This window comes from Mauremys reevesii, linkage group 10 (genome assembly GCF_016161935.1).
Source record: "Mauremys reevesii isolate NIE-2019 linkage group 10, ASM1616193v1, whole genome shotgun sequence".
NCBI classification, from domain to species: domain Eukaryota; kingdom Metazoa; phylum Chordata; order Testudines; family Geoemydidae; genus Mauremys; species Mauremys reevesii.
Window position 1 is genome coordinate 23,332,753 of NC_052632.1, and position 21,572 is coordinate 23,354,324.

At 40.8% G+C, this 21,572-nt stretch overlaps 1 protein-coding gene across 6 annotated transcripts in view; it reads right to left on the reverse strand.

Annotated features, from left to right (window-relative positions):
• Window positions 1–21,572, reverse strand: part of WDR72 (WD repeat domain 72) — a 246,248-nt gene that overhangs the window by 134,340 nt on the left and 90,336 nt on the right. For 5 of the 6 annotated variants that reach the window (XM_039493451.1, XM_039493448.1, XM_039493447.1 and 2 more), the window contains exons 15-17: window positions 15,099–15,919; window positions 9,937–10,028; window positions 5,857–5,939 (exon numbers count right to left, since the gene is read on the reverse strand). In XM_039493451.1, the coding sequence (XP_039349385.1) occupies window positions 5,857–5,939; window positions 9,937–10,028; window positions 15,099–15,919 (996 nt within the window). Of the gene's footprint in view, window positions 1–5,856; window positions 5,940–8,745; window positions 9,043–9,936; window positions 10,029–15,098; window positions 15,920–21,572 lie in introns of those variants that run through there. The other variant, XM_039493452.1, reaches the window with a different exon arrangement.

The window sequence follows — 21,572 nt, forward strand, 5'->3', positions numbered from 1 at the left end:
CCCTGCCCCGGACCTTCTCCAAGGCCCCGCTCCCGCACACTCCATCCCCACTCCCTCCGTCGCTCACTGTCCCGCACCCTCACTCACTTTCACAGGCTGGGGCAGGGTGCTGGCATGGGGGGGGGGGCTCTGAGCTGGGGCCGAGGGGTTCGGAGTGTGGGAGAGGGCTCCAGGCCGAGCCTAGGGCAGGGGGTTGGGGTGCAGGAGGGGGTATGGGCTCTGGGAGGGAGCTTGGGTGAGGGAGGAGGCTCAGGGCTGGGACAGAGGGCTGGAATGCAGGAAGAGGTCTGGGGTGCAGGCTCTGGGAGTGAGTTTAGGTGCAAGGGGGGTGAGGGGCTCAGGCAGGGGGTTGGGGTGTGGGTGTGGGTGAGGGGCACAGGCTCCAGACAAGCGGTGCTTACCTCAGGCAGCTCCCAGAAGCAACTGGCATTTCCAGCTAGGCTTATGGGTGGCCAGGCGGCTCTGCACACTGCCCCTGCCTGCAGGCATCACCCCCCGCATCTCCCATTGGCTGCAGTTCCCGGCCAATGGGAGCTGCGGAGTTGGCGCTCAGGGTGGAGGCAGCACACAGAGAGCTTCTGGCTGCCCCTACACCTAGGAGTCACAGAGATGTGCCAGTCGCTTCTGGGAGCCGTGCGAAGCCAAGGCAGGTAGGGAGCCTGCATTAGCCCCACTGCGCTGTCAACTGGACTTATAGCGGCATATTAAAATCTCCTGGATTGATTTCAGTAGCCACCGGGAGATCGATTCTGATTCCAGGAGACCCCTGGCCAATCTGGGAGAGTTGGCACCGCTCTATAAATCCCAGCAGGCTTGCAGGATTTACGCTGTCTGGTTTGGTGTTTTTTATAGTCAGAGACACTGGCAACCACCATCCCACTAAAACAGGAGAGGAGATGGAGGTATATGGAGGTATAAGAGGGTGTGGGGAACCACTAGTCACAAGAAGCTGCACTGTGCTAACCCATGTTCTTCTTAACATGCTTGGGAGATTTTACGTAGAACCCCTCCATCTTGCAGAACAAACTGTATGTGGACTATGTGCAAAGGGAACCCTCTGGCTAATAACTGCAGGCACAATTTTATAGGCCCAAATAACTGTAGGCACATTTTATAGCTTTATAGTACTTAAATTCCTAGGTGCTCCAAAACATGCACACAGTTAGCCATTGGGGCTGTAGGGCCTTCAAAATCAGGTCCTAAATTTTAATAACAAAGGTTCTAGAAACACTTTTTGGGGTTGAGGACTACTAGGAAACACAAAAAAACAAAACTTTATTGTTAAAAAATATAATAATACACACATAGAAAGATTACATATAAAATGTCATAGTATAGTGTGAATATAAATTTATTTTATTCCTATTACTATTAACCAGACAAGAGACCCTGTTTATTCCAACGCATAGACACTACATTCCATAACAGTTAAGACTGCTCAAGTATAACTAACACCCGATCAAACATTAAAAAACATAGGAAATCTGGTTGTGTCAGACACACCAAATAGCAGCAAATCAACAATTTACAAAGTGCATTCTTAATTCAGCTAGACCAGAACGACTGGGAATACAGGAAGGAAAATAAAGAGATACTTGGATTGGTACGATTAACAAAATAATAACTTTACAAATAAATTCTAAAATTGCAAAGGTAATGGATTGCCCAGTGTAAAGGTAGTCAGTTTATTGCTAGGGAGTTTAGTGGAGTTCTGTCCATTTCCCGGTAGACAGGTAAACATATTAAGGCCCTGCTCCTGCAATGTGTAGTGTGCAAGTGGCCTGCTGAACCCACAGAGAGCTCTGCTCACTACAGTGGGACTCCATGCAGGCACAGGAGTCTGCCTATGTGCTACATGCCACATGACCAGTGCCTACATGTACTTATTTTGGCTTCAATACTGCAAAACTTTATGTATGTGCACTTCACGCAATGTGAATGGGACCGCTGACTAATAATAATATCATGTATTAGGCACTACCACAGTTACACTAAATGGCAGTCTTGGCAGAGAGACCAAGAATTGGATGGGAAGGGGGATACAAAGACTGAGGTATCCTCTTTCCTATAACTATAAGGCCCCTCCATGTCAGAAATTGAGGCGCATTGTAGGAACAGTGTGGGGAAGCTTGCCAATGCTGTAACTGTTCTGTGGCTAGATAAAGGATAGATAAAGCCTTCAGGGATGTCAGTCCGGCATCTTTCATAAGGACTAATGTCACACAAAAAGATTTTGAAAGTCCTGGGAACAGGACAGGGAGAACTAGGTAGTGGGGAGAACTGTATTTTTCTATATGAAATGACTCAAGGAGGGTATTTGAAATTCCAAATGAAGGAATGGGGAGGAGAGACTTGAGCATTTAACATTTCAAAGCTAAGGAGCCAGGGAGAATAGGGAGACAATTTTTTTTTTTAATAAGAAGGATTCTCAAGGGAAATTCTTGAATATATCTTTCTTCCTGCTAACAGTCAGCAACAGGAAAAACATAGTTTGATTGCACTATGGACTGACTGACCTGGGGGAGGGAACTGTCCTTTGGAATGTTGGGTTTTATTGTTCGTTAACAACTGCTATATAAATTAATGTATTAAATAAAAATACAACCCAATACTTTTCGTATGAAGTATTAGCAGACAAGAGTAGCCTTTATTTCCTATATTAAATGCAATAGAGCAGATAGTCCAGTACATGAGAAGAGTGAGGGAATATATATGTTAGGACAATGTGGCAAGAGGGTGTTACATTTCATTTGAAAGAGCAATGAGCGGAGTGGTATAAAAAGATCAAATAAATTTTCCTTTAAAATGATGTGAGATAGAAAGGCATGTACCTATGCAATATTAGTGTAAAAAGAAAACATCTCAAATTAAATAAACATTTTAAAAATACGAAAGTAAAGCCATAATTCTTGCCATGTACAATGGACTCTGAAAACATCAACTCTGCTTGAATTTTGTCATCATTTGACCACAGCATTAAGCAAGCTTTGCTCTTCAAATTTCTCTCTGTGCGTAGCCAAACTGCTGTGAATACTGTAACATCTAAAATCATTTGTGACGTTTACAATAGGGGCCTCATGTCATCAGCTACTAAACCAACTCCCATTCATGCTTTATTGCGGGTAGGCTGGCTCTGTTAACCCCTTTACTGGCCCTTTACTGGCTCATGGCCAACGCATTAATAAAGGGAGATCTGAGGCATGGGTTGTGCAGGCAGCTGGTCACTCTGACAGATTTGTCCCAAACCAGTCTTCAGATCTGAAGTTTTTTGCCCACAGTTGCAGCACCTCTTACGTAAGTCTGATTGTCTTGCTGAAGTAGGCAGGCTACCAGGAGATCTTTTTTGGATGTTAGGATGCTAAATCCACTCATATGTGTCCAGGTTCCTAAATCAGTTATGGTTTTAATACAGCTTCCACTCTATTAGTTAGAAAGTACAAAGGGGGAGACCAAACGCAGCCACAAGCTTCCTGGATATATGTCTTCCAAACCCCAAATGCAAGAGATCAAAATGTTTGAGAGGCTGAGCAGGTGAGAGTGCTATTATGTGGCTCTCACCTGACAACTGCTGCTACTGACACTGACCTCCTATATTTGACTTTTCATTAAAAGGATTCCAAAGAGAGAAAAACCTTGGCTTTGGGGAAAAATGTTTGTGGGGGAATGTTGAACTAATAATGTGGAAGATGATAGGACAGAGAAAGAGAATTAATAATCCTTAATAACTGAGGTACATCAGGGGTGTAAAAGAGGAAGTGATGAACTCAACTTGGATGTGAATGTTTGCAGACACCACTATCTATTATGGCTAACAGTGTGGTACAGAGTATTATTTCTACTGTTAAGTGGTATTCTCCTCACTGATACACATGCCATTTGAAATGTAGTATATGGCTACATACTATTATAAGAAATTCAGCAACAGAGTAAAACAGACAAGGAATAAGTTTATAACAGATACTGGACTCCTTCAGAGCCAACTCTCGCTCATACTCCTGAACATCAAGACATTGTGATGGGGGGGCCACCCCCTGAGGCTCAATGCTAATTTAAACAAATATTACTATTTTTAATAATAAAATTTGTTTTTTTTTTATTTTCATTGTTTTCTTTCTACATCCCTTGCAATTTAAGCCCATTACTTTTTGTACTATCCTCAGTGGTTAAGAAGAACAATTGTGTACTTGAAGACAGTTATCATCCGGCTCTTTTCTGCCCTCCTAGCTTGGCATCATCAGCAAACTTTATAAGTGTACTCTCTATGGTGCCCCTAAACCCCTGATGTACCTCAGTTATTAAGGGGTCACATTCATTTAATCCAAAGGTGGAATGTTGTACAACTAGGCTGCCACCCCAGCTTCTCTGGCTGGAGAGGAAGGGGCTGGGTTAACTTTAGTCCATGAACCCCACTTATATCCAGGCCCCTTACCAAACAGGCCCTCTTGGTCTGGGACCATCTTCCAGAGCCAGGGCCTCTTGTCTTCAGCTGAGGAAGGGTCTCTCCTCTTGGATTAAGGTCCCTACAGAGGTCAAACCACAACAACCCTTTCTTGGAAAAGCACATACATCTCTACCCCAATATAACGCAACCCGATATAACATGAATTCGGATAGCACACGGTAAAGCAGTGCTCCGGGGGGGCTGCACACTCCGGTGGATCAAAGCAAGTTCGATATAACACAGTTTCACCTATACCACGGTAGGTTTTTTGGCTCCTGAGGACAGTGTTATAATGGGGTAGAGGTGTAATTCCCCTGATCTGAGCTTCCATTGCTACCTGGTGAACTCCTTCCACAGGGACCAGGCTTCACTGAGGCTTGGCATTCATAGATCCTCCACTTTGGAGACTCTGCCACCTAGGAGTATTCTACTTTGGTTTCCTTTCCTGGTGAGCCCCTTTACCAGGTCCCCCCGAGAAGGCCTCCCTTTAGGAACTTCCTTTTTCTACATTCTAGGGACAGTTCCTCTTCCCAGGAACCTCTGTTCTCTAGCCACTGGGAGTAGGTTCCTTTTATTATGCCCAAGATATTATTAGATATTATTCCCTATATTATTATCCGCCTCCCAGCTACTCAGTTAATTAGTCCCAGGTGATCCCTTCCTGAGTTGCCTCATTTCCCCTTGTGAAGCCTTCCAGAGGTAGGCCAAGCCCTTGACCTCTTCAGAGGGGCCACCTATCCTCTGACGGACATGACAAATAAGTCTTATGCTACAGTAATCACCAGGACATCCCACAGATACCTAGAGTCTCCCACAGAGTATTAACCTGCCTACCATGGCACCAAGATCAGCACAGGCAAAGGTGCAAGTTAAATTGCCTTGAGAAGCTGGAACTTGCTCCCTTTTTGGGCCTGCTCTTGGGGGGATCATACTGGTATGGAGCCCTGACCACACATTCTTTTAAGAAGGCCATACCAACTTCTTCTACAGCACATATGAAATTGAGCTTCCCTAGGAACATAAAACAGCCTTTTAAGATAACTTAAAAAGTAAAGATTATTGGCTGGAACTCACAACCTTTTTGTCAAATGAGCAACATTCACCAGATCAGACATACAAACCCTGTGCATTTGAAAATGATTCCTGTTACTCAATATCACCTAGATTAGGCACTATAATGTCTACTTTGCCATCTCCAACCACACACACTAAAAACCAAAATAATTTCATAATAAATATACACTCCAGTTTAACATGAAAATTCTCTCTCCACAGAACATCTAAATGGCAAAATGTACGTGATCCCCAAAGTCTACATTTATCATATTACATCATGATATCAACAGTCACACTAAATAGCAGTGAACATCACTTTAAAAATGACATTTTTACAGTCAGTGTGTACTATTTCCTACCTTTACGGATTGGTCTCTCCAGCATGAAATGAGTTTCACCAGTGAAACATTCCCAGGATCAGGGAAATGGAATCCACTTTTATCTGAAAATATACAAAATGTTCTTTATGAGGCCACAATAAAATACACATAAATAACACACATGAAATTTCAACCGGTCTTGCAGTATATATTTTTAAATTTTGTAACATTCAGCAACATATCTGAAACAGAATCATTTGTCATAATTTGTTTTCATTTTATGCACAGACATAGCAGTGCAAGATATATATATCATGTACTATATATAATTATATGTCCCCTAACCCTAAATCTAATGGATAAATTTTATTTATAAAGGGTTAGTTCACGGTGTCTATTAGAGCTCTGTGAAACTTGGTGCCTTCTTTTTGCAAAGGTTTCTGCAAACATTTTATTCTTTTTCAGTCAGTTTGCCAGTGCCCAAATAAGTCTTTCCTCATTTCAGAACTGATATTGTGCACTAGCTTTCACCAAGATCGTTCAAATAAGTCTTTCTTGATGTTTCTAGGATAAGTCATGCTTAAGCCAAGACAAGGCAAAAAAGCTTTAGGAGAATATTCAAAATATGCTTAGCTATTTTTAATAAAGTCTCATATTTCAAAAAGAAGCTTGTTACACTTAACTCAAATTCCAGCAAAGAACTGACCCATGCTATCACATATTTAGTAAGTGAAGTGGAAATTTCCTTTCTTTGAGTATTTTCAGATGAAGGAAAAACAGGCTTACAATATAAAAGCAAGCTTGAGATTCTAACTATGGAGAGATTCTGGCCTCCTGCATGCAATGAATTTCATTTAAGGCAATGAAAGCTGTGACCAAAGGCTCTGCAATGGAGTATACATACAAAGTGGGGTGGTCTAATTATTGCTGATATTTTTGGAATATCTGCACTCAGATCACTCACATGCTAAACATATATGAAATAGAAAGCAACAGTTTATTTAATCCGGATAATGAGCCAGATCCTTAGCAGATGCAAACTGGCATCATTCCATTGACTTCAATTGGAGCTAAGACAACTTACACTAGTTGAGGATCTGACTCAATATTGTTACAAGCTGACTATGATCTTCAGTGTTGTTATGGAAAAAGTTTAAAAATCATGCTATGGTTCAAAGGTTTATGGTTCCGTAAATACATTTTATGCTTATATCACATTGTCTTCTTTGGTATAACTGAAGATGTAATACTGCTATAGAAACTAAAAGGCCAGTTTTCTTCTATATTCAAGCTGATGTCAGATTGTCTGACCTCTGGTAGCAGCAGAGGTGAATTACTGATTTATTCTAATCATGGGTATTGCATTTTATGGAAACCAGTTTTAATGTTTGACCTGGAAACATGTAGACAAGTGCTTAATGTATAGTAAGTCTAAAAAATTAATACAAATAAAGTTAAAATAAAGGAAAATATGCAAAGGAGAATAGAAATAATTTTCTGATTATATTTCAAATGAGATGATGAGTCCATGAGGAGTAGAGACACAACAATAAGGCCATTCCAGCTGGCATGTTCTACTATGGAGAAAGGGAGCTATTTTAAAGTGGCTGCTGAAATGAGTTTGTTGAAGGTTATGGTAATGTTTCTTCCCACATGAGAAATGGCAGGTGGCAACACATAGGGGGAGGGAAGGGAAGCAGGGGTGTTGCATTAATCAAGGCTAAAGGTATGGATAAAATAATGGATAAAGATTTCAGCAAAGGTGGAGGAGACGTATGGATATTAATATTTTACTAAATTTGCTCCTTACAGTGCTGAAATATTCAAGAACAATATAAGTATAAAAGAATAATTATATAATAAACCCTTCCATCCTTTGTAAGGTATGTGCTACACAGATAATCTCAGGCTGGTCTAAATTGTGCATCTGACTTCTCAGATGATTTTCAGAGCAAATGCATGGTCATGAACTGGCAGGACTTTGTTTAATCCAGTTCTTCCTCATTTGAAATTTAACAGGCCAAAGCCATTCATCAGCTGCTTATCCCAATATTTGGCTAATAAGCTTTGCTACTAAATAGATATGTTGTTTAGAGTAAGGGGATTGTATCAACCTTTAAAGTAACATGACAATCTCTGAATATTAATGCTGAGTAAATGTTCTGATTACAGCCCTGAATTGTATATGGTAGCATTAAAATATTGTCAGAGACCTAAAGTATCCTGATAAAACAATACATTATCATCCACCTTAAAAAAAGTTGGATTGCTGCAGTGCAGTTTGTGGGGTTTACAGAATTATGCAGATGCTTTGTGGAGAACATTGCAAAGTCTGTGGTGTGAATTAGCACAATCTGAATTGGTTCACTATGCTTTTCAGTTGGTGGCTGTGTAAGTACAATTGCACTTGTACTGTGTAAATCCTTTTATAATATATAAAAAGCAGAGATTGACAAAAGCAATCATACAGTACTTACACAGCCATCCATCCATATACGTATAGGGAAAGAAAGAAAAGAGAGACCATGCAATGCAATTTTACAGCATGAAAGAAACAGGCACGAGAGGTTACTTAAAATCATATTTTTATTAACTGATTTGACACAAAAAAATAAAACATTAAAGCACATGTGAGAACTGCCCCGAGCCTGCCCTAACTTTCTTCAGGGGCAGAACAGATCCCTTTGCAGTCTCACTCTATAGCAGAGGGGTGGTCCCGAGAGGGAAGAAAGGCTAAAGGAGGTGTATATCCAAATTTGTCCTTCACTCTTGTCCTGTGCCAAAACACCAGACTTGTGAGTTGGCCCCAGTCAGTGCAAAGAGAGTGTAAAATGGTACCATTCTGATTTGGTTGCATTTACCCATCCACTTTGTACAGATATAAATCAGTATACAAGGTGCAAGGTAGAGAAGAATCAGGCCCTGGGATTCTGAAGGGAGGCAATGTCTCCTTGATGTCACAGGATGTGGAGCGGGTACTCACTCTTGGAAAGAATGTGAGGTCTCTATTGCTCAGATCCAGTGGTTCTAGCTTGCAGATCCAGAACAGAGGTCCTGAGAGAAGGAGTCATCAGACTGAAGAACCAGGGCAATCTGATTCCGACCCTAAGGCAAAAATCCTCCATCCTATATTTCCCAATCACTTCCTGTCCCTTCTCTTTCCCCTTCCAGGCATGCCTGCATGGGGTACTGAAGTCTCAAGAGTAAAATAAAACTCCATGATTCCTGAACAGAAGACAGAGAAGGAAGGAGCTATAGAAGATTGGTTGTGGACAGAGGTTTAGGAGCTCATTTGCATGTATCCCTGACTTTCACATAGAAAAGGGTCACGATTTTGGCCTTAATGAATTTGTGTTATAAAGTTACATAGGATTTACTATGTAATAAAACCACATTATGTTTGTTTGGCAAAATAGGCCGACAAATAAGTCATCCATATGCTACCTCATGTTGTTCTTGAAAATTCTTTGGTTGTTTGCATATTGTAAAAACAAACAAATATTGACTGGTTTTCAGGGCAAGATTGGTAAACTATTGCCTGAGGGATGCTAAAGTGCTGAGATCATTTTATTCTGCCCTAAGCCAAAAGTCTGAGGGCATTATCCAAACAGCAAGATGACTGCAGTATTACAAAGGCAACAGTTTGCTTGAAGGTTGAGATATTTTGTTGGGCGGGTGTGTGATGGTGCTAAGGGAGATAGAACTGGATGGAAAAAAAAAAGTCAGTGTTTGTTTCATTACATTCGCTCTTGTTTTTCACATGGCTAGAAAATGCCTTAGGAAATGCAACTGGATATTTTGTTGTCACGCAAAATGTATTCTTGATTCCACTTTGTATCACTTTATAGTCAACATGTTATTTACATGCTTTTGTGATCATCACATAAGAAAAGAACAGAACACTTCAAGCTTAAACTCATCTAACAAAAACTACTGTATTTGAAGAATTAAAAAAAAAATAAACTCCAATGGATGTAAAGGGCAATAAGAAAACTGTATTACTACAACAGGATTTTGGGGTTTATACTTATATAATGTGTTTTATCTAACAACACATAAAACAAATACAAACAAAAATACTATATACGTGTTTGCATTGCTGCATTCTTCTATACTTACAATTTGGTAACTCTCCAAAAAAAGTGGAAAATGAAGGGCTGAATGTTTCTGAACTTCTCCATTTGTTACGTACAGATTCTAATTTCTGTGGACTAAAAATCAAACAAACATTAAATCACTACATAATACGTATAAAAACTTTGACAAATGTACCATTAGCACGTATTCAATTCTATACACTTATAACAGTCACTGCATTATTAATTATTACTCTTATCACTTTTAATATAGGAACCGATCTTGCCACAACCATGGAAGGCACTTACTTTTGGGAACAGTCCAATGCCCAGTAGTGTTTGTACATTTTGGCCCTTTACCTGCTATTTAAAATGCACACACATACAAACAAATCCTGAAAGGCGATAAGCCCTAACAACTCTCTTTAACTTCAACATTGTCCATGTACAGATGGAATTAGAAGAAGATTTTCAATGACAGAAGAACTTTCATCAGTTTCTAAGATATGTAGCTATTCAGGTGAGAATATTCCCTAAGAATACACAGTTTTAAAACAATGGTGAATACACTGTGAAGTTAATACAGGATCAAATTCTGCAGTCCTTACTCATGCTATATTCCTACAGTGTGTAGTGACTTCAGCGTCTGGCCCACAGAACTTACTATGAAGAACTTTCTCATATTATTACACAAACAAAATGCAATGAAAACTATGTATTCAGGATCTTTCATGAATTATTTGTACATCTTTACTTTTAGTACTGAGTAAAAGTGTTAGTGCAATAGGCAATTTGACTTTTAGAGCTAACTTTTATGATACTGTACAAAATATATTTTAATTGTACATATTAAAAGAACATATTTCTATTGTTTTTCCCATTCATTTCAACTAGCAGTAAATCATAAAATTAAAGTAGGCCTAACAATACTGAACAATTCTAGAAGCCTCCTGTATTTGATAGTAGTATCTTTACGGGATTAATATGGATACAAATTTCAAAAGGCAGAAAGAGGGGAAAAAAAAAATCTTAGAAGATCTTTTACCTGCTAGTTTGTCCTACTCTTTCATGAGCATATTGATAAGAAGCAGAGTAATTCAAAAGGTCTATTGTCATAGTAAGATGGCTAAAAACCTTACCAAGCAAGCATATCCCAATTGCTCTTTCCCATTTTATAAGCAGAGATATTTTACTGTAATTTCCAGTGTAGGAAAGCTGATCAAATAGCAAAAAAACAGATTCACAAATATTTCCATGAATTAAAGCACTCAGCTCAGTTCATGATGATTTCTTGGTTCATGTGATTTGTAATTTGTTACTGTTTTTGGACAGCAGACTTCTGTGAAAATGTTTGTGAATCCCAACAGATGACTACCAGTCTGAAATTCTGCACCAGAAACATATTGTTCACTACTCATTATTCTCAGATTCAAAAAGTTTCAGCCATCCAAGCAGGGAGAAAAAGAGATACTATGTGACTTAGGTGACCAACTAGACAACACAAATAACAAAACAGTAAGTAGTTAACAGTTCATAAACAAACTATAGCTTGAAATATATTGAGCCAAACTATTAGGTGGAAACTTACAAATAATAAATACATTGGAAGAAAATCAGGATGACTTCATGTTCTATGAACCATTCATATTATTATTATTATTAATTTGTGCTGAAGTAGTTCCTAGGAGCCCCAGCAATGGACCAGAGCCCAGTTGTGTTATGTACATTTCAAACTCAGAACAAAAGACAGTCTCTGCCCCACAGAGTTTACAATCTAAGTAATCTATCCTTGCTTTAATAGCATTGGCAGAATACCATGGAGGTAAATTGGGCTCCCACCCAAACCCTGTTCAGAGCGGCAGTTGTTGGTAGGCTTTTTTCCACCCTGATGTTGTTGAGTTTGAATCCCTCTGGCTCAACACTGGATCCTTTCCCATCTTTTCCTCCAGTGGAGGTAATGTAAGTATCTTGTCTGCATCAGACAGACCATCTGTTCATCCAGCCCTGCTTTTCCCTGCCTTACTGATGGGTTCTTTCAGTGGCATGGCAAATTGGAATTGAATTTTTATTTATTTTTCCAGTGAGCATCTGCTAGGCTCAGCTGGGCCAACCATGCTACTTTTCAGGATAGGTATGTGCTTATGATTTAAAATTAGACCAATTGGGCCAGGTGCACTTGTATAGTTTCACCACAACTTTTAATTGGGCAGGAGTCCATTACTGAATGGTTCATTACCCTTATTGTGGCCAGAGCTTATACTAATGCTGAGCACAAAACTAGCAATGAGTGAGGATGAGTTATGTGGGGACGGCTGGGAAAGGAGACGTTGAGCACAGATTATTGCATCCCATTGTCACATCCTTAGTCTTTGCAAGAAGGGACCAGGTGAAGGCTGAGTCCGAAAGTTCTGAGGCATAACCTGAGTCCCATTTGACTCTGGACATATTTTCAGAGAGCAAAGGAAACAAGGGTCTTCATAAGTTCCTATGAAAGGGTTGACTGCTGGGTAGAGAGACAGACATGATTTTGTTTCTGTATTACTGGTTAATGAAATAAGTTAATAAAAATTGGGCCAGAAGCTCAGCTATTGTAAATCAGTGTAACTTCATTGAAATCAATAGAACTATGTCAAGTTACTCCAGCTGAAGGCTTGCCCATTGCACCCATTCATTTAAACCATGAATTAGTGAGTGGCATCTTTATTCCAGCCTTGCAGTGCTGTGATAATGGTTACATTTCATAAGGCGGGGGCAGACTCACCCTTTAATTGCTGTTCTTAAATTATAAAAAATATTTCAGATAGCACATATTATTGAAAAGCCTTTACTATTACTCACACAGAAAGAAAACACGGTCATAGTGAAGGAGTACTGGGTCCTTTGATTCCTTGCCTGACTTGGAGTTTTGATAGCACTTCTTTAAAAAATACAAATATCTAAAGAAAACTGGAGCTAATTCCTATGGCTGTACTCCATTCCTCTCCACAATGACAGCTAATTGTTGGTTTAAATGACCTCAACGCTTTTGTCTCGGTAACCTTGTCTAATAGTTCCACTCTACACAATTTTGATTCAATGTGAATATAATGGTTCTTGACTGTGACAGGGCATTACTCATAGTTTTACTGATGCAGGGAAGCAATACAAAATCCTTTACATAACCTGCTCTACTCATATCTTGCTTATTCAGGGTAAAAAGAAACAGGTGGTGGGGCTGACATTGTGACTGAAGTGTCTAAAGTCTGGAAACAGTTCCTGGAGTTCAATGAAGGGCCAAAGTTCAGTTTCAAACTATACTAGGACAGAGAGATGGTGGAAATGAGGGGAATCTTATTAAGATGTCATCAGCATCATAAGAGGGAAAGGCTTGAAATAATTCAGAACCTATGGGATCAACTAGCTGTTGGCAAAAATGCAAGGGTTTTTGCAGTCACTGTTGTTAACAGTGAGCTGATTAGGATTTCTGGTGAGATACGCTGGGTAGAGCTTGAGAAAGTAGACCACATATTGCACTTCACAGAGAGGCTATAAAACTAGATTCTGAAATTTGCTATGTCTGAGAGGCAAGGAGTAGGAGTGCACCTTGACAAATGGGCAGAGCTGGCTATGGTATGGCCAAAGCAGCCAGGAAATGCACTGGTTCTGCATATGCCCTTGGCCAACCTCTATCCTAACTAAAACTCTCCTTTGCTGGAATGCCTATAAAAAACTTCACAATGCTTAGGTCACTAAGATACTGAGACCACAGCCTATCATGCTAACTAATATTGTCTCACTGAATCCTTGTACTCCCCCCACATCCATATCCATTTGTTTCTTCTTGTCTTATATTTAATTTGTAAGCTCTCTGGGGCAGGGCATCCACCTGTGACTGACCTGCTGCCCGGAATCCTAAGAACATTAACAAAAAGCCATATTTTCCCCACCTTTGCTAGCCTGCCTCTTATCCTGTCTGTCCATGTGAAAAGCAGCAAAAGTGACCATCCTTCACATCTCAGCCCTGAGCGATACAACTAACCTTTTCCTTCCTGCCCAACAAAAGAAGAGACTAACTGATCTCCTCTCTTTTAAAAGAGACTTTAATAGGCTTTGGTTAATTTTTTTAAATATGAACATTCAATTTCAACTTTAAAGTATCTTATAATTTGCTTTACCTCCTTTTCTCTTGTGTATTCTAACCAACAAATCTCCAACTTGTGGCATGCATATCTTGCGTGTTTGCCACGGAACTAAGCAAACTGAAGTCTCTGTATCCCAAATCCCAAACCCTGGTAACATTGTCTAATGTTGGACAGTGACTGGGTCATGCTAATACCTTTGACTCTTTATACTCCATCTAAATTAATGGAAAACCACATGGCAACAGAAACACTGGAGACAATTGTCCCTAAAGTACTCAACTGAGACCGGTCTAGGTTTGCTGAATAACAACAGACTATGGATGATATCTATTGCCTGATTAATGTGCTCCACTTGGCGTGGTTAAAGAATGTTGAACACGTTATTTTTCCCTTGACGCTGCAAAAGCATTCAGCTAAGTAAATTTGTTTTGAATAATGTAAATGGAATTTGGGACAGGTTCTCAAAACATAGGGGCAGATGATGCATTCAGCATCAGCTCCTAGCAGCTGCCTTTACTATTGGGTTTTCATCTCTTTGCATTAGGTATGAGAACTAAGCAAGGTTGTTTCTGTTTCTGATGTTTAATTTGCTTTGGCCATGGAGCCACTGCCTTATGTGGCGAAGAAGTCATGTCGGCTATGGGGAAAGGAAATTAGAACAGCTAAGTAGAAGTCTGCCCTATATGTAGCTGGCTGTGATTTTATTTTGAAGGGACCCAGTAGTTTCACTTTCAGTACTGGGGAGAAAGATTGATCTTGAGGTAAAGGCATGGGAATTGGAGCTGGGTAATCCTAGTTGTATTCCCAACTCTGACTCAGACCTTGACAAAATCTGTGTGCCTGTGGTTACTCTTCTGTTAAACAGAAAGATAATACTACTCACTCCTCTCATATTCTGAGAGAACACCTTGTTCCACCAAACTCTCTCCCTATTTCAAAGAATGTCCATGGAAATAAGCCTGAACAAGTTTGTTGTGAGCTCCATTGTATAACTGTCTATATTTAAGAATACAAAAGCCTGGATTTTTTTTTTTCATATTTTTCCCTTTATTAAGGCAAATAACTGATTAGAAAAAGTTCTTACCTGTCAATTGTGCTGGTGAATTCCAAAGGCAAAGTAACTATCCTGTTGACTAAAGATACTCTGCTTAATAAGTAGAATACAATTTGTGATCCTTGTGTGCCACCAGCATTATGGTCTAGTCCATATTTCTTTCCAATTTGTCCTTGACCTGCAGTGATGTACTTGTTTGACAAATCTAGTACTTTTCTTGAAAACAAGTTAATTGGCATGTGTTCTTCCACCACATCACAGTGATTACAATTCCATCCTGGCAGCATTAGTGATATGCGATTTCCATTTGACACTAGTCCAAAAGAAACTGGACACTGAAGTCTGAAGATATCTAAATATCTAACACAGTGATTGTCTAATTCTTTATCCACACCCCATGGTAAGAGACATGACAAAAGCAGTTTAGCTGTGTCTGCGGTGATGTTAGCATCGATTTTTCCTGGTGGCTGCAGTCTAATCTTTTTTGAACTCTTCATTTTTTTATGTCTTTTGATGCCACCACTTTCTTCCAAAGACCTTACTGCACTATTATCCCTATGGACCTTTTTTTCACAAGCATTTTTTACTTGCCCATCCATTGGGAAGAGAGAGCCAGCAGTTCTATTTCTTTTTAACATTAGTGTCCTTTTCTCTGCTGTGCTTTTGGCTCTTTTTAAAATGTCATAACTGTGGAATGAATTTGATGATTTCAGTCCACTGAGTTGAGATGACAGTAAAAGTTCTACAAGTTTTTCCAGATCAAATAAGAGAACATGAAAGCTTATGTTGTTCCATTTTGTCTTTACTGGCAAGATAGTAAAAGGCTGTTGGACATGGCTGGTACCAGTTTGCTGAAATAAAAAAGTTATGTATTAAATGTCAAAATCAAATCCACAGTTACATAAAACTTCACCTAGTTGTAAGCTTAGAATTGCATATGGAATAGGCCAAATTCATTCCTCATTTAGCTCCACTGATTTCAACTAAACTACACTTATTAATTATGTATTCACGGCAGCGTAACTATGTACCAGGCACTTTCCAAATGGTAAGCCCAAAAATAAATGCCTGCTCTGAGTAACTTACTAGACAGGTAAGTAGAGAGAAGCAAGGGAAAGGGGAGCAGGAACCATAGACAGTCATAGGAAATGTTGTTAGTGACACCTATATTTAAGGGTGCCTAACCCTTTCCACATAAGATCCTGTATTCACTTGGTTATAACTCTACCAAACTTTTACAGTTTGGGCTGAAATTTTCTCCGCTGCCTCAGGCTGAATTTTATTGGAACATTTCAACAAAAACATTCCAGCTGTTTCCAAGAACACACTTGGGGAAAAGTACATTTTTTCCTGCATGCAGAAAAAGTCTTACAATCATTTTCACTGAGAAGCTCTAGCGCCTCCTGGCTTTTGAGCAGGGACTAAAAATTTGTCAGGGATGTGTGTTTTGCCATCCATGTGAAAATCCACTCAAATCTGGCCACAGTATAAGCCTCTGAAAATATAATGAAACACATCTCAGTACAGGTTTGTGAGGGTATGTCTACATTGCAAAGTAAGCATGTGTTTAAGCTTGGGCTCAAGCCTAACCCCCTTTGCAACTACGCTGCAGCTGCGCTAACCCAGGGCTTGGACTCAGGGTTGCAAGACCCTGCAGAGATGTAGGGTCCGAGCATGGGTCAAGCTGGGATGCAGGGTCCGAGCCCTATTGCTTTGCAGTGTAGATGCAGCCCTGCTTGAGTCATATCCTGGGAGTCTGCCAGAAATATCCCACAATTCCATGGGGCAATTTCCTTAGTCTCTCTATCCCAACAATCTCCAAGAGACAGTATTGAAAACAGAAGCCACACACACACACCCTTGACATAAGGCAGCAGCTCAGGTCAGTGTTAACCCATTCTCTTCTGATCACCAAGCTGAAAGCCCACCATCGGAGAGCCTCCTGGATTTGCAATGGAGACCAAACAGAGCAAGTCTTTTGCAAAGCATGCTGCTTCTGGTCACAGGAGTCCAACCAAATTTTGGTGAATCTCTGGTGGAAGGCCAGTAAAACTGTGGACTTCAGCAAAAGCACTAGGAATGACCACGCATACTACCAGAGAGCTAAAAGGCTGGCAGCTTTTTAGATTTTCCGGATAGGTGATCACTGCAGAGAGCATATTAAGAGGCTGAAGAGTGAGTACTGGAAGGCCAGGGACAAGAACTGCACCCCGAGCAACTTGTCAATGACATGCCCATTTTATGAGTTTGACCAGGTGCTGGGCACTCAGCTGCTAGCTGCTGAAGCCACTGTGGGGACTGATGGCAGCCAGAAGCAGCAGCTCCAAGTGAGGTGCATGAAGTGACTTCATTCATGAAGCCAGCCCAAGAGCAGGCTATCGATCAGGATCAAGAGCAAATTCTAGGTCCCTACTTGGAAGAGCTGTTTGTTCCCTCCTGAGAAACAGCCTGGCACTGAGCCTGCAGCAAGCCGGGTGGAGACAGAAGCCGCCCCAGAGCCTGGTCAGTTTATGATTCCAATTTACAGTTTATTATTACAGTAATGGGAGGGATTTATGCTCTAAGAAACAATACAAAAGTTATGATAAGCCCTGGCTACCAACGTGTGTCCACTAATGGTGGACTGCGTGCCGCAATAACAAGGTAAGCGCTGTGTGAGGTAATACAGCCTCTTTTTAATTCCCTCATGGATTCTGACCCAATCATGGTTGCTGATAGCTGCAAACTTTTCCTGATGCAGGAACTCCAGATAATTAGTCACACTGATGGGAAGGGCATATTTTCCAGCCCCCCTCTAGAGAAGACTAGCCCATTCCACTCACAGATATGCTGTTCTGTCACTATATGTTTGAATACTTCTACTGCATACACGGCAGGATTCCCACCAGCAGTTTGGAATAACATATCCCTTTACCAATAGGGCACCACGAGAACAGTTATGTCCTCCAAAATGCAAAATGATGAAAAAAGCCTTTTGCAGGAAGGGCACTATCCACACTCACCCCTCCATATAAAAATGTCATAACTAATTGGCATAAGGCAAAAAAAGGTGGTAATTTTAATCTTAAAATTGTCCCTGAACTTCTAGAACTGTGATTAACAAGGCTATGTCCAGAAAGAGTATGTGGACTGAAACATCCCCTTCAAATATATGTTGGTTTTTTAGAAGTGTAAATATTCAGTGCTCCTCTCTTGAATTACGTTAGACAATAACCCTCTGTTTCTGATCCTATTCCTGGTCCCTCAACCTCTACTGCCTGCTCTTCATCAGAAATGTGATCCTTGGCTCAATGTAGCTTCATATACTGTTACAAAAAGAAGCATTTTAGAGATAAAATTATGGTCGATGTTCCTGAGAGGGCCAACCACCAGGTCCTGTACCAGAAGCAGAGGGACAAAAAACGGGAGCAATGGTACGCTGACAGGCAGGAGAAAAAAGTGAGGCTTGTCACCCAAGTGGAGAACAGGGTTATAGTGAAGGAGAAGGTGCTTGCAAAGCAGTCCCTGGAACAGAAACGGTGGCTAAGGATGGAGGACAGGGGTCAACAGAAAGAACTGTTTTGGCAACTCATGTCCATCATGGCTGCAAAAGCACCATCTCTTGCTGCCATCCCCAACGCCACAACCTGATGCCCCTGCAAAGTACCCTCAGGCATGCAGTAGTTTGGACAACTCCATGTTTGGACAGCCCATGCATTCAGGTCTCTTGAGTAGCTGGGCAGAGTAACTAAACACTGTGAAGCCTTCCTTCTTCAACACCTCTCCTGTGGATACTTCCACTCCTCCCACCCCCAGCACTAAGTGAGCAGAAAACAGGGAAAGAAGAGGAAAAAGAGAACATGGGGCCTGGAAGCATGTAGTGGCACAGCTGAGTTTGCACTGTTTTCATCACTTTTTTTGTTGTTTTAAATGTTCTTCTGGTACTTGCTTCGGGGGTGTTGCAATGGCAACTAGCCTGCCCAGCACTGGGTGACTGTTGTAATATTTTAATACCTGTTTACAAATAAAGCCTTTTCGGTCCTCAGGAAAGAGTATTGCTATCACTTGACACAATCATGATTTCAGAAATACTGTTAGAGGCTGGCAGCATTATTCCTTGATGGCCATCTACACTGAGCATATTCCATCCACCCACACAGCTCCTATGTGCTATCGCCACAAAGAAATTGTACATACCGCCTTCAGTAAAAAGGAGAGACAAAAACACATGCATGCCTCAAGACAACCACTTCATGGACACATTCCACCACCCAAGAGGTGGAAGTCCAGAAAGAGTTTTGTGTCTGGAAATCCTTTACCCCAAAATACCACCCTAAAAGGCTAATGAGTAACAAAATGGTGGGAAATGCTAATGATCTTGGAGAACCTGATTCCTTCTGAAAACTCCCCCAGGCATTGACAATGAACAAAAACAATGATGTACTCTAAATCAAGCTGGGATGGAAAGACTGGTAACAATATGACCAAGTAGAAGCTGAGGAATGACCTTTCAAAGTGGAGTGCCAGGGCAAACACTTCCACACTGCCTGATGCTGTGCTTCCTATCAACATCCTGTACCTCCAGATAACCATTTGAGATAAGTGACAACACCCTGTCTTGGCTGCAGTTTTGGAATGACAAGCTACGATGATGAGATGATAATAGGATAACTGGTAGAAGTAATAGGTGGCAGAGGTCTGTGTGGTTTGTCTATAGATCTAACCCCGCTGATGACTCATGTGGAGGTCCATGTTATAGAAATTCTGTTTTTTCAGTATGCTTTAAAGCAAACAAACAAACCAAAACAAAAAAGTGTAGGAAATTCCATTAAAAAAACCCCAAACCCTAACCTATGTTAAAAGGACATTAAGGTTGCAAAATCGAGTAGACAACCACAGTGCATCTTGCATGTATGCACTAGGATACAGTCTTTAATTACATAACCACATTGTAACAGGGTCCACAACCTGCCTCTCTTCCTGGGGCCCACTTGCTGCCCCAATAAGGCTCAAAGAGGCTTCAGGGTTGTGTAACATCCGTGTCTTTATTTACCTACAGTTAACCCACGTCCAGTGTCTATCTATTTACAAGCATTACAGGATTATTCATCCTCTTTTACAGGAAGAGTCTGCCTTCAGCTGGGAGGCCTCCAGTTCTCTCCCTGACAGACTTCTCCCTGGCTGCCCCCAGCCTTCTGGCTCCCTCCTAGCCTTTATAGCCCTTGGTTTGTCAGGCCAGCAAGTGTTGCCAATCCTCAGGCCAGCACCAGGCCTTTTCCATCAGCCCCAATCTGTTTCCCCTGATTGGACCTGACTGGGCAGGGGTTAATTCGGTGCTTTTGCTACACATATACTATCCCCCCACCAGGACTCTTGTCTCATTTATCACCCCTCACGTCCAATGTGTATCTGAGGTGACTAGAAAGGATCTTTAGAGGACATGGGCTGCGATGTATTTAATGTGCTGAGGAGACCCAGCTCTATATTTCTATCACTTATAAGCCAGTTGGTACAGTGGAAAAATTGTCCCAAAAGTGCAGTTTAGAAGGGACCTAGCTGTCTGCAACTCATTCCAGGTAAGACGGAAACAACGTTGGTGTATTGAGGGAAAGATAGAAGAGACGGTAAGATTGATAACTGGAACCTCTACCTGAGGCATTGCAACATGACATTTGAAGATCTTGAGCTCCTCATGGATGATCATGGTAGCATGATCATGTTTGGGACAGTCCTGTCCCAAACAGCTTACAAAAGCACCTTTTTTTCATCTGAGGCTAGTGAGAAGATTGAGATTCACTCTCTCTGATGTGGCCCTTGCTATCCAGGCTTTTTCATCTAATTGAAATTGTATTCAAGGTGAGAGTTCTACCATCATTTTAGCACCACTTATTAATGTGATATTATTGTCTCAGCACAACTCTCTCTTACCCACAATTACTGTTAATGAATAGCCAACAAAAATTGTAAGTCTTCTTTTAAAAAACTGACAGAACTGCAGATTTGGGATCAGCTATAATTACTTACAACTTTCAGCTGACCCATTAAAAAGTGTGACAGAAGTAACCTTGCATGTTGAACCACAGCACTATGTCAGCTGAAAAATTTAGGAAAATATTGCTCCAAACTATCTTTTCTCTAACTATTTTTATTTCTACCGCTTCACTCTTTACAAGATTCATTGCATGCAATTCACTGAGATCAAGTGTTTAACCTTTTTTACTAGAACCCATTGCCATTCGGTCAACCTCTAGCAGATTGAGAAAAGAAGACAGTCCTGTCCCAAACAGCTTACAATCTGAAAGACTTAGGGAAGACATGATGCACTAGGAAATCGAGAGAAGGACTTAAAATGTCCAAGATTAATTGTCTCATTGTGGCATCACAGAAGAATTTAACCACACAACTCCCATAGGGAAAAATTCTGTTCTCAGAATTCAGGGCAAGCAGTTGAGGGAAGAAGTCTGCTCTCAGTGCACAAAAAGAATAGATTAGGTGAGAATATAAATAGGAGGGCAAAGGACAGAG